Source organism: Platichthys flesus, chromosome 19 (assembly GCF_949316205.1).
Source record: "Platichthys flesus chromosome 19, fPlaFle2.1, whole genome shotgun sequence".
In the NCBI taxonomy this organism is placed as follows: Eukaryota; Metazoa; Chordata; class Actinopteri; order Pleuronectiformes; family Pleuronectidae; genus Platichthys; species Platichthys flesus.
Genome location: NC_084963.1, coordinates 2728427 through 2740784, shown reverse-complemented (window position 1 = coordinate 2740784; position 12358 = coordinate 2728427). Strand labels below are relative to the sequence as shown.

The 12358-nt window shown below is 41.1% G+C and overlaps 3 protein-coding genes across 4 annotated transcripts; 2 read left to right on the top strand and 1 right to left on the bottom strand.

The window, feature by feature from the left end:
* Positions 1–431: 431 nt before the first annotated feature.
* LOC133975324 (hatching enzyme 1.2-like) lies at positions 432–2460 on the top strand. The gene is made up of 8 exons (XM_062413257.1): positions 432–500; positions 677–695; positions 779–841; positions 962–1102; positions 1652–1769; positions 1860–2038; positions 2153–2234; positions 2313–2460. The coding sequence occupies exons 1-8, from the start codon at positions 432–434 to the stop codon at positions 2458–2460; spliced, it is 819 nt and encodes a 272-aa protein (XP_062269241.1).
* A 426-nt stretch (positions 2461–2886) lies between these two features.
* si:busm1-57f23.1 (uncharacterized protein LOC368621 homolog) lies at positions 2887–5844 on the bottom strand. 2 transcript variants are annotated; one of them, XM_062413007.1, is made up of 6 exons: positions 5731–5844; positions 5380–5521; positions 3747–3898; positions 3555–3656; positions 3358–3402; positions 2887–3103 (listed from the first exon to the last, which is right to left on the bottom strand). In XM_062413007.1, the coding sequence occupies exons 2-6, from the start codon at positions 5465–5467 to the stop codon at positions 2993–2995; spliced, it is 498 nt and encodes a 165-aa protein (XP_062268991.1). In that variant the 5' UTR covers positions 5468–5521; positions 5731–5844; the 3' UTR covers positions 2887–2992. The 2 variants fall into 2 exon arrangements, with proteins under 2 accessions (XP_062268991.1, XP_062268992.1); XM_062413008.1 differs by lacking the exon at positions 3358–3402 and having other exon boundaries at positions 2890–3103.
* Positions 5845–7075: 1231 nt separating this feature from the next.
* Positions 7076–12101, top strand: slc31a2 (solute carrier family 31 member 2). The gene is made up of 4 exons (XM_062412623.1): positions 7076–7420; positions 9819–9885; positions 10085–10304; positions 11106–12101. The coding sequence occupies exons 1-4, from the start codon at positions 7412–7414 to the stop codon at positions 11269–11271; spliced, it is 462 nt and encodes a 153-aa protein (XP_062268607.1). The 5' UTR covers positions 7076–7411; the 3' UTR covers positions 11272–12101.
* The last annotated feature ends 257 nt before the right edge of the window (positions 12102–12358 follow it).

Sequence of the window (12358 nt, the reverse complement as noted above, 5' to 3'; positions counted from 1 at the left end):
GTGGACCGTAGTTGTTTGTGTTGTTTACATGTTTGGTTTGTGTGTTTTCCCAGAGCTTTAGTTCGTAATTACCAGTCTAATGACTTAATTTAATAATAATCATTATCTTTACCTGTTTCTACCCATTAAAATATATGAAATACAACTTTATGTGTATGTATAAATGTATTATATGTGAGTATGAAACCATTTTAAATATAGGGAGTTATTAATGTTGAATCAAACCAGCTTCATTAGTTTCCTGAAGGAGGTTCAGGGTGTTTCCTCCAGAGTTGATCCTTCCATTTAAACCTTTGTCTAAGGGTCGACGTATTTTCTTTGCAGTAAATCTGTTTATACAACAGCGGTTCCTCCCTCTTTTGTTGTATAAAACCAAGACTGAAACCTCGGTGTTCCCCGGTTCCTCAGTCCACATGGTGAGGAAGATGAAGATGAAGATGAACCTCTTCTCTGCCGTCTTGGCCGTGCTGCTCGGGCTTTCAGCCCAAAACGACTCCCTGGTAAGAAACATTTTGCTCCAACACATACGTTCTATCTCAAGTCTTGGATTTTATTTATTTATCAGTGACTTTTTTAAGTGATTCTTGATAGTTGCCAATAGAAGTCAAAAGAAGAACATTAACAAGTTGTACAAAAACCACATATCTTTAATACTTTAAACTTTGTGTCTCTGTAGGTGCAACCTCAAGAAGAAGGTAATCGACTGTTCTCATTTTAAGTATTTAGCATATTTAAATAAATGTGTTTTCTTTAAATAAGTAAACAAATCTGATTATAGGTGTGAAAACAAATGGATCTCATCGCTTGGACATAACTTCAAGAATTCTGGAGGCAAATAAAGGTCAGTTTGTTTTATTCTGTGAAACGTGCTATCACCTGTTTACATCCTACACATTATGAACCAGTGTGGAGCCAGTGTGGAACCAGTGTGGAACCAGTGTGGATCTGTTCCCATCTCCAGGCGTCGACCAGGTGCTGGTGGAAGGTGACGTTGCTCTCTCCAGGAAAAGAAATGCCATGAATTGCTGGAGCGGAAACTGCAAGTGGACAAAATCCAGGAGGGGTTTGGTTGAGGTTCCGTACACCATCAGCGATTTTTACTGTGAGAGAACATTTCATTTGTGTTGATCATCTGGTCTGTGTGATCGTGAACAAAATAACTCAACAACCCATCGATGGACTTTAAGGTCAAAATCAAGGTGAACAGAAATAAAGTCAGAAAATCACATTTTCCAAGATATCTCCGAAAATCAAAAGGCTAGCGTGACAATCTAAAGCTTAAGTTGATCCAAAGATAATCGATTCTTCATCATTAGATATCATATGATGACAAAGAAGTCAGATAACTTGTCGTGCATTATTACATCTTACAGTTCTAATGGTATCTCTGCATCCTGTGGGACAAAAGACTTGAAGCTCACATACATTGAAATCGATGAAGTCAGGAAATGACTTGAATTGGTGAACCAATGCATTCAAAACACAATCTTAGTGTATTTATATCATGATATGGTATTATTTCTGTATAAAAGGTAAGTTTTGCCTGATTTGGGAATATTCAGCAGGTGCACAGCTAAATGCTTCGACCCCTCAACAGTTTCTCATTTAATCTGATGTCAATAAACCGACATTAATCTTGTTTTCATTGCAGTCGACAGTGAAAGGGCCTCGATATTGAAAGCCATGGAAAGGTTCCAGCAGGCAACCTGTGTTCGTTTTGTTCCTCATCGTGGTCAGTCGGACTTCCTGAGCATCGAGAGTGAAAGGGGGTAAGAGCAGAGCGGAGGTGTTTGTCCAGTGTAATGTGACCGTCGTCTGTCAGGGTCAAAGGTCATTCTGTCTCTCGCTGCCCTGCACAGATGCTGGTCCACCATCGGCAAAGAGGGCGGCCGGCAGGTGGTTTCTCTGTCTGTGCACGGTTGTCTGGAGCGTGGGATCATTCAGCACGAGCTCCTCCACGCACTGGGCTTCCACCATGAACACACACGGAGAGACAGGGACCAGTACGTCAGGATCAACTGGGGAAACATCGCAGCAGGTCGGGTCACAGCCTCTGAGATTTAAATCTTCATATTCAGTCACTGTTAATGTATCATATGGAATGGCAACACAAATATAATCCACTATATGATGTATATTTTTGATTCAACAGGAAATACATTCAACTTCAACAAAATGGACACCAACAACCTGAACACACCATATGACTATTCTTCTGTTATGCACTATGGAAGGTAACATCCCCTTCAAGTCGATTACATTTGCATAGTTTCCATTAATATATGTTTTTATTTTATTAAATGTTTGTCCAGGAGTGCTTTTGCAGGGACATTTGGAGCAGAGACCATCACTCCCATCCCAGACTCCTCTGTGCCAATCGGACAGAGGGAGGATATGTCTGATATCGACATCAACAGGATCATCAGATTTTTCGGATGCAGTAAGTGTAGAAATCAATAAAGATAAAGTCACTGATATGTATTAAAATCTCATACATTCCACACACGATTTTCAGATTCATGTGTTTTAAACATTCATGGCAATGGATGGATTCTTGAGATTTGTGTGATGATTCTTTTCTGTCTTTTTATTGTTCTTTTCAGCCTTTTGAAAGAAAACGAAGAGGACTCTCACAACACTGCTGTTGATAAGGCTAAATAAAATTCCTTCAGTTTAAATATATATTGATGTGAAAATTCATGGGTTCTTGATCTGGATCTCATCTTTTCTCTTACGAGTACACAAACAGAACATACAACTAGCTAGAAAAAAGTATAAAACAACACAAAATAAATGACATGACAACAAACCTCAAACCACCAATCTCTGCTTATGGTAAATAAAAAAAGACAACACAAAAGCTTTGTCATCTTTTCAAAACAAACTTTATTAAAAATGGACGAACCCACACATCCAGCTCTTAACTCATCAGCACTCTATTGAGTTCAGAGGTCAAAGCTCTGGAGCTAAACTTCAGTGTGAAAGTGTTCCGTCAATCCAAAAGTTCCACTTTGTCCAGGATGACTTTCTTGCACTTGTGATTCTGCAGCTCGTGTTTGTTGTTGCGTGGGTTGAAGGTCACATCGAAGACGCACTTCACATGCTGCGGGGGAGGAAACGGCAATAACTGGGATTTAGAAAATGGGAGACATCTCTGAACTCCAACTTACAATCGGTCATGAGACAGAAAACATAAAGCTGGACGACACGTCCCCACCACCTCCCAGTATGAAGCCATAATATCCTGGATATAGGTGCCGCCATCTTGTACATATAACATCAGGAGCCCAAGTCTGCCCAGTAGTGATCGTGGATCGGAGCCACGGTGTTGAGGTCATAAATCATAACTGAACTTACTTGGGAATTGATCCTGTGATCATTCATCAGTGTGATAGGAACTACCTAAAATGACAGAAACCACCAGGGGGCAGTGAGGAGTTGGCTTGATGTTAGGGGAGCTGACATGTTTTCCATCTGTGTGTGTATTCTTGAAAACCGCTGATTATAGACATTTTAATTTTGCTTGAGTTTAATATCCACAGAAGAGAAAATACCTTTTTATCGAAATTGCAATTCTCCAAGTCGGGATTTTCGGACTTGAGACATTTGGTTTTCCTCAAGACGGCGTCGATCCTGTAGTTGATCGTGTTGGTCACCTGAGGACACCACAAGAGGACAGAGCAGTTATTCAAAGTGAGTTCCTCTGCCTCTGAACTGGGATCTAAACTTCTGAACTGGGATCTAACCTGAGTCTGAGCAGCAGTGATGGAATCCAGCTTGAACACACGCTTGCTCTTGGATCGGGCGTTGAACATATTCACAGCCTGTTCAGTTGCCTTCTGAACCTCGGCTGATTCTGGACTCCTCTCGAACCAGCCACCCAGGAGAGGCACTTTCTCTGTGAAGAAACACACACACACATTAAAGGCTCATCAAGTGTGTTCTCTCCACACAATATTATCACAATAGTGAAATGCACACATTCATGCACAGCAACAAAAATGTGCAAATTAAAGCACATCCATACATTTTGCACTCTCAGCTTTTAAGTGTTTTGTATATCGAGTTTCTCTTCCAGCTCCTTCATCCTGAAAACGAGCTGCTTCTGTCCAGAGCATCAGTCAAAAGATTGGAAACTGAAAGAACTCCAAAGCCCTCTGGATTATTTCATACGCTGCCAAACCAGGGTCCCCCCTCTGCCAAACCCCGACCTCCTTCACCAGGCCAAGGAATAAAAGAGACTTTCATTAGGAAATAAAAGCAGTAGTTAGCGATAATAGTTCCAGCTCAACTCAAACTGCTGTAGGTTTTATTTTGTGTGTGTGTTTACTGCAGTTTAGTGGCTCTATGGAAATGGGAAGCGAGTCAGTGAACAACTTTTTTTCCCACAGATAAATATCTCGGCGCTAATTGGAATATAATGTGAAACCACAGAACCTCATACATGCAGTCATGGTGCAGGGGGAATAAAGCCTACTAACTTTTCATATAGTGCCACCAAAAGTTATCGGATATATCTGCTAAAACAAAATGTTTGAATTAAAGCTGCAATTTGTTTCTGTAATTGAGGAACATTTTTAATTACTGAGCATTTATAAATCCACACAAGCCACCAAATGTTGTCCTTGCTCCCATTTTTTGAATGGGAACCGAATGGAACTGTGTTTCCTCTCCAAACCAAACTGCACTCAGTCACTGACAACTTTGTGTGAGGCTCAGCATGAGCTCAACTCTCTGACTCACTGTGCCCGACCAGACTACAAGTCACTGTGTAAACACAAACGCACAACTTATTCCTATACGTCATAAGGAGAAACACCCTGAGAAAACCAAATGTTCACAACAAATCAACTAAAAATAAATGCTGTCGTCCTTGTTGTTGTGTTTTTTATAATTTGAGGTTCACTCATTTGCGGTTCCTCTGAAACGTTTTGTACAAACTTGCTGTTCATGTGTTTGATTTCATTCTATTACAAGTGTTGAATTGGCAGAGTTGCACTTGTTTTGTTTGGGTGTTTTCTAGATTGTGAGTCATTATTCTCACACAGATACGCTGCTGTCATTGTTGTATAACGTTGTATTGTACATCCCATCTATAAAACCTGCATCTCCCATCAAATCCCATCATTACCTATATTTATGCAAGTAATACCTCGCTATACACTCTTTGTAGAAACCATGAATTAAAACATTTACTGTATCCAAGTAAAGTGACACATTAAGTATATTTACTGCATATTTTCACCATGTTTGTAGCTTCAGTTATGAGACACTTTCTTAAAGAGTTTGATAAAGTAGTTCAGTCTGCTCTCTTACTGAATCTCCTTGTAACGTTCACACAGTGACAGTCACATTTCTTCTTTCCTCATCGCTTCTTACTTGTGGTGATGACTTCCTCCACAAGCTGATCGCCCATGCAGAGGTGGACAGTCGACAGACATATCAGCACAGACAGTGGCACAGACATCTTTGTACTTGCTGGCCTCGCGTGTGCTCCTCACGAGTGGAAGACCTCTTGGATCTAGAGGAAAAGAGATCAGATAAACTTTAGACTGGAGCCTAAACGCTTCGCCGACCAACTGGCAGCAGACAACAAAGTGATTGTGTCCAGATCCAAAGTGAGGGCACAGAGAAAGAGTTCATCAAAAAGAGTAAAACCCAATCAGACTGTAGGAGAAAAGGAAATAACAACATGCATAGAAAAGGAAACATTAATAAAAGCACATCTACCTTGAATGGGACTCGAGCTTGTGAACGCTGAAGCAGGAGCAGACTGAGGGAAATACTGTGAGTGAGGAAAGTAAAGACCAAGAGGGGGAGGGACAGAGTCTCATTAGAGGACGTCACTGTGGTATGTTTAACAAGCCAGTGAAGACCTCACACACCCAGTGACTGACAGTGACGTCACACCGTGATTTAACAAACATCAGCAGCTTTACTGTGTCTGTGTGTTCAGGCACTTGTGTGTCAGTGCTCTTTGTGTGTTTGCATTCATGCGAGTCACACGAGTGGTTTTTCCTGTTAATTGTGTCACCAGGACTAGGGTGTGTGATTCAGATTGAAACAAACAAAACAAATAAACAAAAAAAACAACACAGTGTTCAGCATTTTGGGAATTAAACCAAAATGAAAAATGTAAAAAACAGTAGTTAACAGATAAATGAAGAAATAAACAACAACTAAAACAAATGTCAATCAATTCACAAACTAATGTTGTTTTTCTTTAACTGAAATTCTCACAGAGATGTAGAGAAACATTGCCTTTTGTCTGAAATGTATTGGAGTGGAAGTGAAACACTGAATATTACACATCAACAACACTGGATGGCGCCAGTGCTGTTTCTTTCCCTATAGTCACACGTTTCATCCAAAATATTCAACCGTCATTCCAAATATTCAAACATTAAGTCTATGTGTTCAGATTGGATTTAATCTTTCATTCAATATATCAACCTAAATCCTCAATCCTAGATCTTCATATTTCATCCTAAATAAGATAAGACGCTATTCGATGAAAAAGGATTTACGACTGCATACTATGTTGTACTGTGTGTACTCTGTTTTGAGTATTTAATATGTTGCGTACTTATATATTCTGTCTACATGTTTACACCAAGGATCATAGAAAAACAGCATTTCAATCCATGTCCTGTGCATATGGAAGAATTGAAAAGATTACAGTATAAACAATATATAATACAACAGAGCACATTTAATGAAACAATAGAATATTAACTACAGAAAGTATATTGTATATTATTCAAATATAAATATAAATCATATACAGAGTAATGCAGAATCAGTGCCTGATTGGAAAACAATTCAGAAATGAGAATAAAATAGCAATAAGAGAGACAAATAACATACCGCGCTGATATATAGAATACACATAACTGTGAATTAGTATTTTATTTTGTAAAATATATTCATATCCGGTCTTTTCCGCCGCAAAGCTCCGAACACTTTCGTCTTCCTCCGTCGATCACGTGACCTCCCTCGCTTCCGTAAACAAACCCAGCCGGGGGGGGGGGCTGGATCTACTTCACGCATGCGCAGTAGCTCAGTGAAACATGGCCGCCGCCTCCTCCTTCTCTTTGTGTAACTAACACAAACTAAACACCAGTTGTGTAAACGTTTGTCGCTGTTGACGGACACATCCGTTTTTTTTTACGGGTTATTTGAACAGAACTCCATTTGAACCTCGGTTCAAACCTCAGCCCCCAAGAAGAACTCCATTACCCGGCATCCCTCGCTGTGTGTGTCTGTACGGTCTGTTCTCTCCGCGGTGTGTCGGTGCTGCTCCGGGGCCATTGGGGCTGTGAACCTGCAGCTGCTGCCCGGGCAGAGAGCTCCTGAGATGGGTAACTGAAGAGACACGTTACCCCCCCTCGAGTCCTCCAGCGAGTCCACCATGATGTCTGTAAGTTGTGGGTTGTTGTAGTTCTACCTCAGTGTCGTGTTGTTGTTTGTAATCTAACGTGTTAACTGCAGTTTAAAGATTTGTCTGTGTTGTGTGTGTGTGGAGTTAAATTATGAAGTGTAGATTCAGTCAAGTAAACAAGTAGTTCTAAAATACCTTCAGATATAAATACATATTTAACTAAATCCCTGAAAACTTACTTTCAAACTTTAGAAACAAAAGTTAGTTTCTACCCACAATTGGCACAATTTGGCTCATAAGATGTAAAAACTCAATTTTGTCAATTATGTTGTTTATATTTCACAGGTTTATATTGTGTATTTCTCCAGCCCTTACATTCAATACTAAATGTTTTCCACAGCAAATTATTGATATTTCAGTTTCTATTCTTTTGGTTAAGGGCTCGTGGGAAAGGGCATTTGTTTGCAAATGGCTGATCAGCCTCTTTATCACCATATTAGATAGAGATGTATTGCACCAGATGCATATAACATGTACAAATACATTTTCTGTCAAAAGTTTTCACTGAACTGTAGGAAACAGTGTATTATTTTATTATTCATACATGCAGACATTGTATTATCCTAGACAAACTATTTCCTTTATTTATAAATTAAAAGATCAAAAAACTAGTCTGCACCAGACTCTCCCCCAGGGCCCAACAATTCTCAAACCACATTTAAATTTAACAGGTTATTATTTGGATCTGCACCAAATGACCCCTGAGTTTCAACTGGGTTTGATATAGAAGTTGACGATGATCAGCAGGTCTTGGTCTCTTCTGCAATTACCAGTTCCCTAATTTATTTTTTTGATGCGGCTGTGGTGACGTTCATCATTTCCCAAAATAGCATGGCACTCACAGGTTAATTCCTGGGATTTGGCAGCACAGTGACATCAGGTAAAGAACCACGAGACGCACTTCAGACAAACCTCAACGTTAACAATTCAAGCTCGTAATTATTGAACCTGTGAACCAAACCCATCATTAAAAAACTCCCATTGCAGCTTCAAATTTTACCAAATTAACTTGCTCCACCCAAAATGTACTACATATTTTGGGTGTGCGCACTTTTACCTCCCACGTCGCCTATCAAACAAAACATTTTATTTTGTTTACAACGTTGGCATCATCTAATTACAGCTTCTTTCCCCCGATGGATGCCACTGCACTCCCGGATCAGCAGTTACCATAGTGAGGGCATTGTTATGATCACACTGAAAGAAAGACCAATGACACGTAGACATTATTAAAATATCTGAAACCTATAAAACCTTATAGGGATCCGCTCACGCACGCCACCCAACAACATCACCACTCGTATACAGTGGCATTTTGGGCTGGAGCTGCATAACTTGTATTACCTCTGCCAAGGAAGGTTGTTTCTCTGTTTGACAGAAAGTGAACCGGCAAGAAGCTGCTGCTTCAGAGGTAGAGAAGTTTCATGGTGTTGCTTTTAAAACTGTGAGCTGTGACAGGTTCTCAGATTTAACTAATAATACATGTGTTTTTACGAAAGGGGACTTTTTGGTTAATGCGCCCTTCTGCCTTTCTAGTTAGTCTCTGAAATGACGGATAAATTGTTCAGATTTAACAAGATATTCAACTTAAATGATACAGAAGTATTAATAATGGCAAAGCAATACATTTAAATAACCTAGCCTGATAAATAATTAATGAAACGCTGATAAATATTTGTTGATTGACATGAACAGTCCAGACTCCATTTAGACTTTCTCCAATGGGCACCTGGTGAGAACCATTCATATCTGGACAGGTGGTGACACAAACACACACACACACACACACACACGCACAAACAGTACATTCCTCTGTCAGTCACACATCTACAGCCACCAGGCAGAACAGAGGGAGCTTTTGTGGGACAATCCATCTTGTTGTAATTGTGGGATGAGATCAGCTGAATAGACGCTTGTTTGGAGTAAACTAATTTTTTTGTGTTTTTAAAGAAATCCAAAAATGACCCGTTGAACAGAGGAGGTTTTGAGGGGGCAGCGAAGATGAAGACAGAGATTACTCTGCATCTGTATTTTATTCTGAAAAGTAAAACCTTTGCTTTGAGAAGCACTTTTCTCCTCTGTCGATGAAGGTCCTGTAAGAAAAGCTGAAAAAGAAAAGTAAAGGTCGCTCAGATCAGTAACACAAGACCTCCTGAGACTTGACTCCAGGAAATTAAAGAGCGAGGGACTAATGACAGAGTGTTGACTCCAGGTCTGGATAACTGATCTCGGTGGGAAGGAGGTCAACACTGTTAACACCTGGTCCCGCATCAGTTATCTCTTTCCCATGAAACGTGCTTCAGCCTTTAACCGGTGACCAGCCCTCCCCTCGGCTGGTTCTAGGTTCTTACTCCTCGTCTCTCTGTCTTTTCTACAGATGACTTTTGAGGTGTCGAACAGCGTGACGCTGCTGTTCGACTTCTGGAACGTGAACGGGCCTGTGGGTAAGTCACAGAGAGTCAAACACAAACCAGACTTTATTATCTAGTCTGAAGGATTCTTAATGAGGGCCTGGAAGACCGGTTCTTATTTGTGGAGGAGCAGCCTTTAGATTCATGAGGCCTCGGGTTTGGGTAAAATGCAAATGTTTCCGATCGGTGAAGAACATGCCTGAAGGTGAACTCTGTGTGTTTGTGTCTGCAGGGATGGCGTTGTCGGTGTTCGTCGTCTTCCTCCTGACCGTCTTCTACGAGGTGCTGAAGGTCTGGAGGCTGTGGCTGGGAAATAAGTCGAAGCTGGCAGAGCCGTACCTCGGCCCTGCGGCCCTCCACAGCGACTGCAGCTCCTCACTGGGCAGAAGCTCCTCCGAATCCTCCGTGACCCCCATCAGGCCTCCTCCTCCAGCTCCCAACACCAGGAACAGGTCAGGGAACTATGAGATGCACAATTATTATGAACACCTTCAGGGACCAGATCCTCATCAAGTGGTAATTGCAGCCCAGGAGGTCAGATAATCAACCTTAAACCTTCTATTGGCGAGTGGCAGACAATAGTTTGGAGTTTGAGGTATTGTAGCTCCATCATATCTCTGCTGTAGTTTCATTTGAATCTCAGTTCTATCTGCTGCAGCTGTCGTTTCTCGTGCCAGGGGCATCGAACGCCTTGAGGGCTTTTCTTTAAATTTGTCACAAATGTGGTTCAGTTGCCCTCAGGGCCTCACAGAACACATTCTTGGCCACAACCAAAGAATTCAAAGATACTCAGTCGAACACATGCCTCCTCTGACCAGGCTGAACCGTCCCCTTCCATTCAGCTTGAATTGGCTGAACAACATTTTACACACTACACCTACATGTGACATGAATTATTTCCTGGGAAAACTCTCAATGTCCCTTCATTCCACCAAGTTCCGTTAAAATTCATTCAGCAGAACAACGGCAACCAACAAACAAACAAACAAAGACATGACGTCCCTAATAGAAGTAATTATCACAAAATACACTCTATATCTTTAGTTCATTTTCCAAAATACATGTACTACGCTCGTTTGTAGAGACGTGGATCAACTGCAACCTGTCTGGTTTGTGAAATTAAACAACTGTGAGGTAGTAATTCTAGTTTTTCACAGTTTGTTTAAACTGAGTCACTCAAGCCTCGGGTGCCTGACGTGTAAAAATGCAAGTTATTATTCCCCTCACATGTTCTCCTCTCTCCTCGTCCTCAGCTGGCTGCTGCACGGGATCCAGACCGTCCTCCACATGCTGCAGGTGTCTCTCGGCTACATGCTGATGTTGTGCGTCATGACCTACAACGTGTGGATCTTCATCGGCGTCATGATCGGAACTGGTCTGGGTTATTTCATCTCCTTCCCCCTGCTGGGTCAGACCTGATGGTCATGGACGAGTCACTCTCTGGATTCCAGACGGGAGGAGGTCGTTTTTTTGTTTGGATACTAAATGGGAAAACCACTCAATGACTAATCTCTGCACTTGTTTGTCAAATTTTAACACTTGAGAAGCAATAACATCGAATCATGTTGCTTTTATGCCTGAAAATGAGCTGCACAATTATACAGAGAATGCAACATATCATTTGTACCAGTCACTAATCTCAGTGTTAGGTGTCCAGCCTCTGGACTCTTTTAAAACACTTCAAATGGACGTTTCAGATGTCTCTGAGGCATTTTCCTTTTATCCCCTTCACAGCAGCAAACATCTAAAGGAGTTTAGAAACGTGCACGTGCTGCCTCCTTGTGCTGAATGTCCTGTACGGAATGGGAAGTCTTCCACTGTTTGTAGCTTTCACTGTATATTTTTCTGATCAGTACTGACGGCTGTTGAGCGACAGGTCATTTAAAGTTGTGTCAGATAGAGGAACTGGCCCATGTGATTTTTCTTTCTCCTCTGTAGCTTGTAAACCTCGTCCAGATGGGAGTCACTCTCACATGTGTATGGGGACGGAGCACGTAGGTCATGTGGTTCTGTGGAAATCATTGACAAACCACGAACCTCAAAAAGAACCATCAAAAAGCCGGTGCCTTGCCACTAACACTTTCAGATGTGTTTGATAGAAATGTGCTCCTCCTCTCTTTTTGAGGAACTGTTTTTTGTAATCGATTGTGAAACATGAGAAGAAATGTGTCTGATCATCTGAGGATGTTTGTAGCTGTGTTTTGCTTTTCTGAGAATAAATAAATCTCTTGATTTAACATGAAAATCAGGATGAAGTTGATAGCATGATTTAATTTGACCAGATCTGAGTGGATTGACTCAACAGGGGAAGGTGATAGTCGTGGATCTGAATGTGAAGGCAGCAACGAGGAGATTTCACAACAGGTCAACAACTCATTTACTCATAAGGTTTAATGGAAACAAGAAAGAGTTGCACCTTGGTCTGTGAGTTACGCATAATGGCATAAGGGAAAAATAATTCACCCATTAATGTGTGTGTGTGTGTGAAGATGACAAAAAAATGTGG

What these genes read in the sequence shown, in the direction of transcription:
- slc31a2 (XM_062412623.1), top strand. An exon ending in GAACGTGAACGGGCCTGTGG is followed by an intron (nt 9,886 to 10,084) that starts GTAAGTCACAGA and finishes TTGTGTCTGCAG; the next exon opens with GGATGGCGTTGTCGGTGTTC. An exon ending in GCTCCCAACACCAGGAACAG is followed by an intron (nt 10,305 to 11,105) that starts GTCAGGGAACTA and finishes CCTCGTCCTCAG; the next exon opens with CTGGCTGCTGCACGGGATCC.
- LOC133975324 (XM_062413257.1), top strand. Translation starts at nt 432, where the DNA reads ATGAAGATGAACCTCTTCTCTGCCGTCTTGGCCGTGCTGCTCGGGCTT. An exon ending in CTGGGGAAACATCGCAGCAG is followed by an intron (nt 2,039 to 2,152) that starts GTCGGGTCACAG and finishes TTGATTCAACAG; the next exon opens with GAAATACATTCAACTTCAAC. An exon ending in TCTGTTATGCACTATGGAAG is followed by an intron (nt 2,235 to 2,312) that starts GTAACATCCCCT and finishes ATGTTTGTCCAG; the next exon opens with GAGTGCTTTTGCAGGGACAT.
- si:busm1-57f23.1 (XM_062413007.1), bottom strand. Translation starts at nt 5,467, where the DNA reads ATGTCTGTGCCACTGTCTGTGCTGATATGTCTGTCGACTGTCCACCTC. An exon ending in GGAGGAAGTCATCACCACAA is followed by an intron (nt 3,899 to 5,379) that starts GTAAGAAGCGAT and finishes GTTTCTTCACAG; the next exon opens with AGAAAGTGCCTCTCCTGGGT. An exon ending in ATCACAGGATCAATTCCCAA is followed by an intron (nt 3,104 to 3,357) that starts GTAAGTTCAGTT and finishes CCTCCCCCGCAG; the next exon opens with CATGTGAAGTGCGTCTTCGA.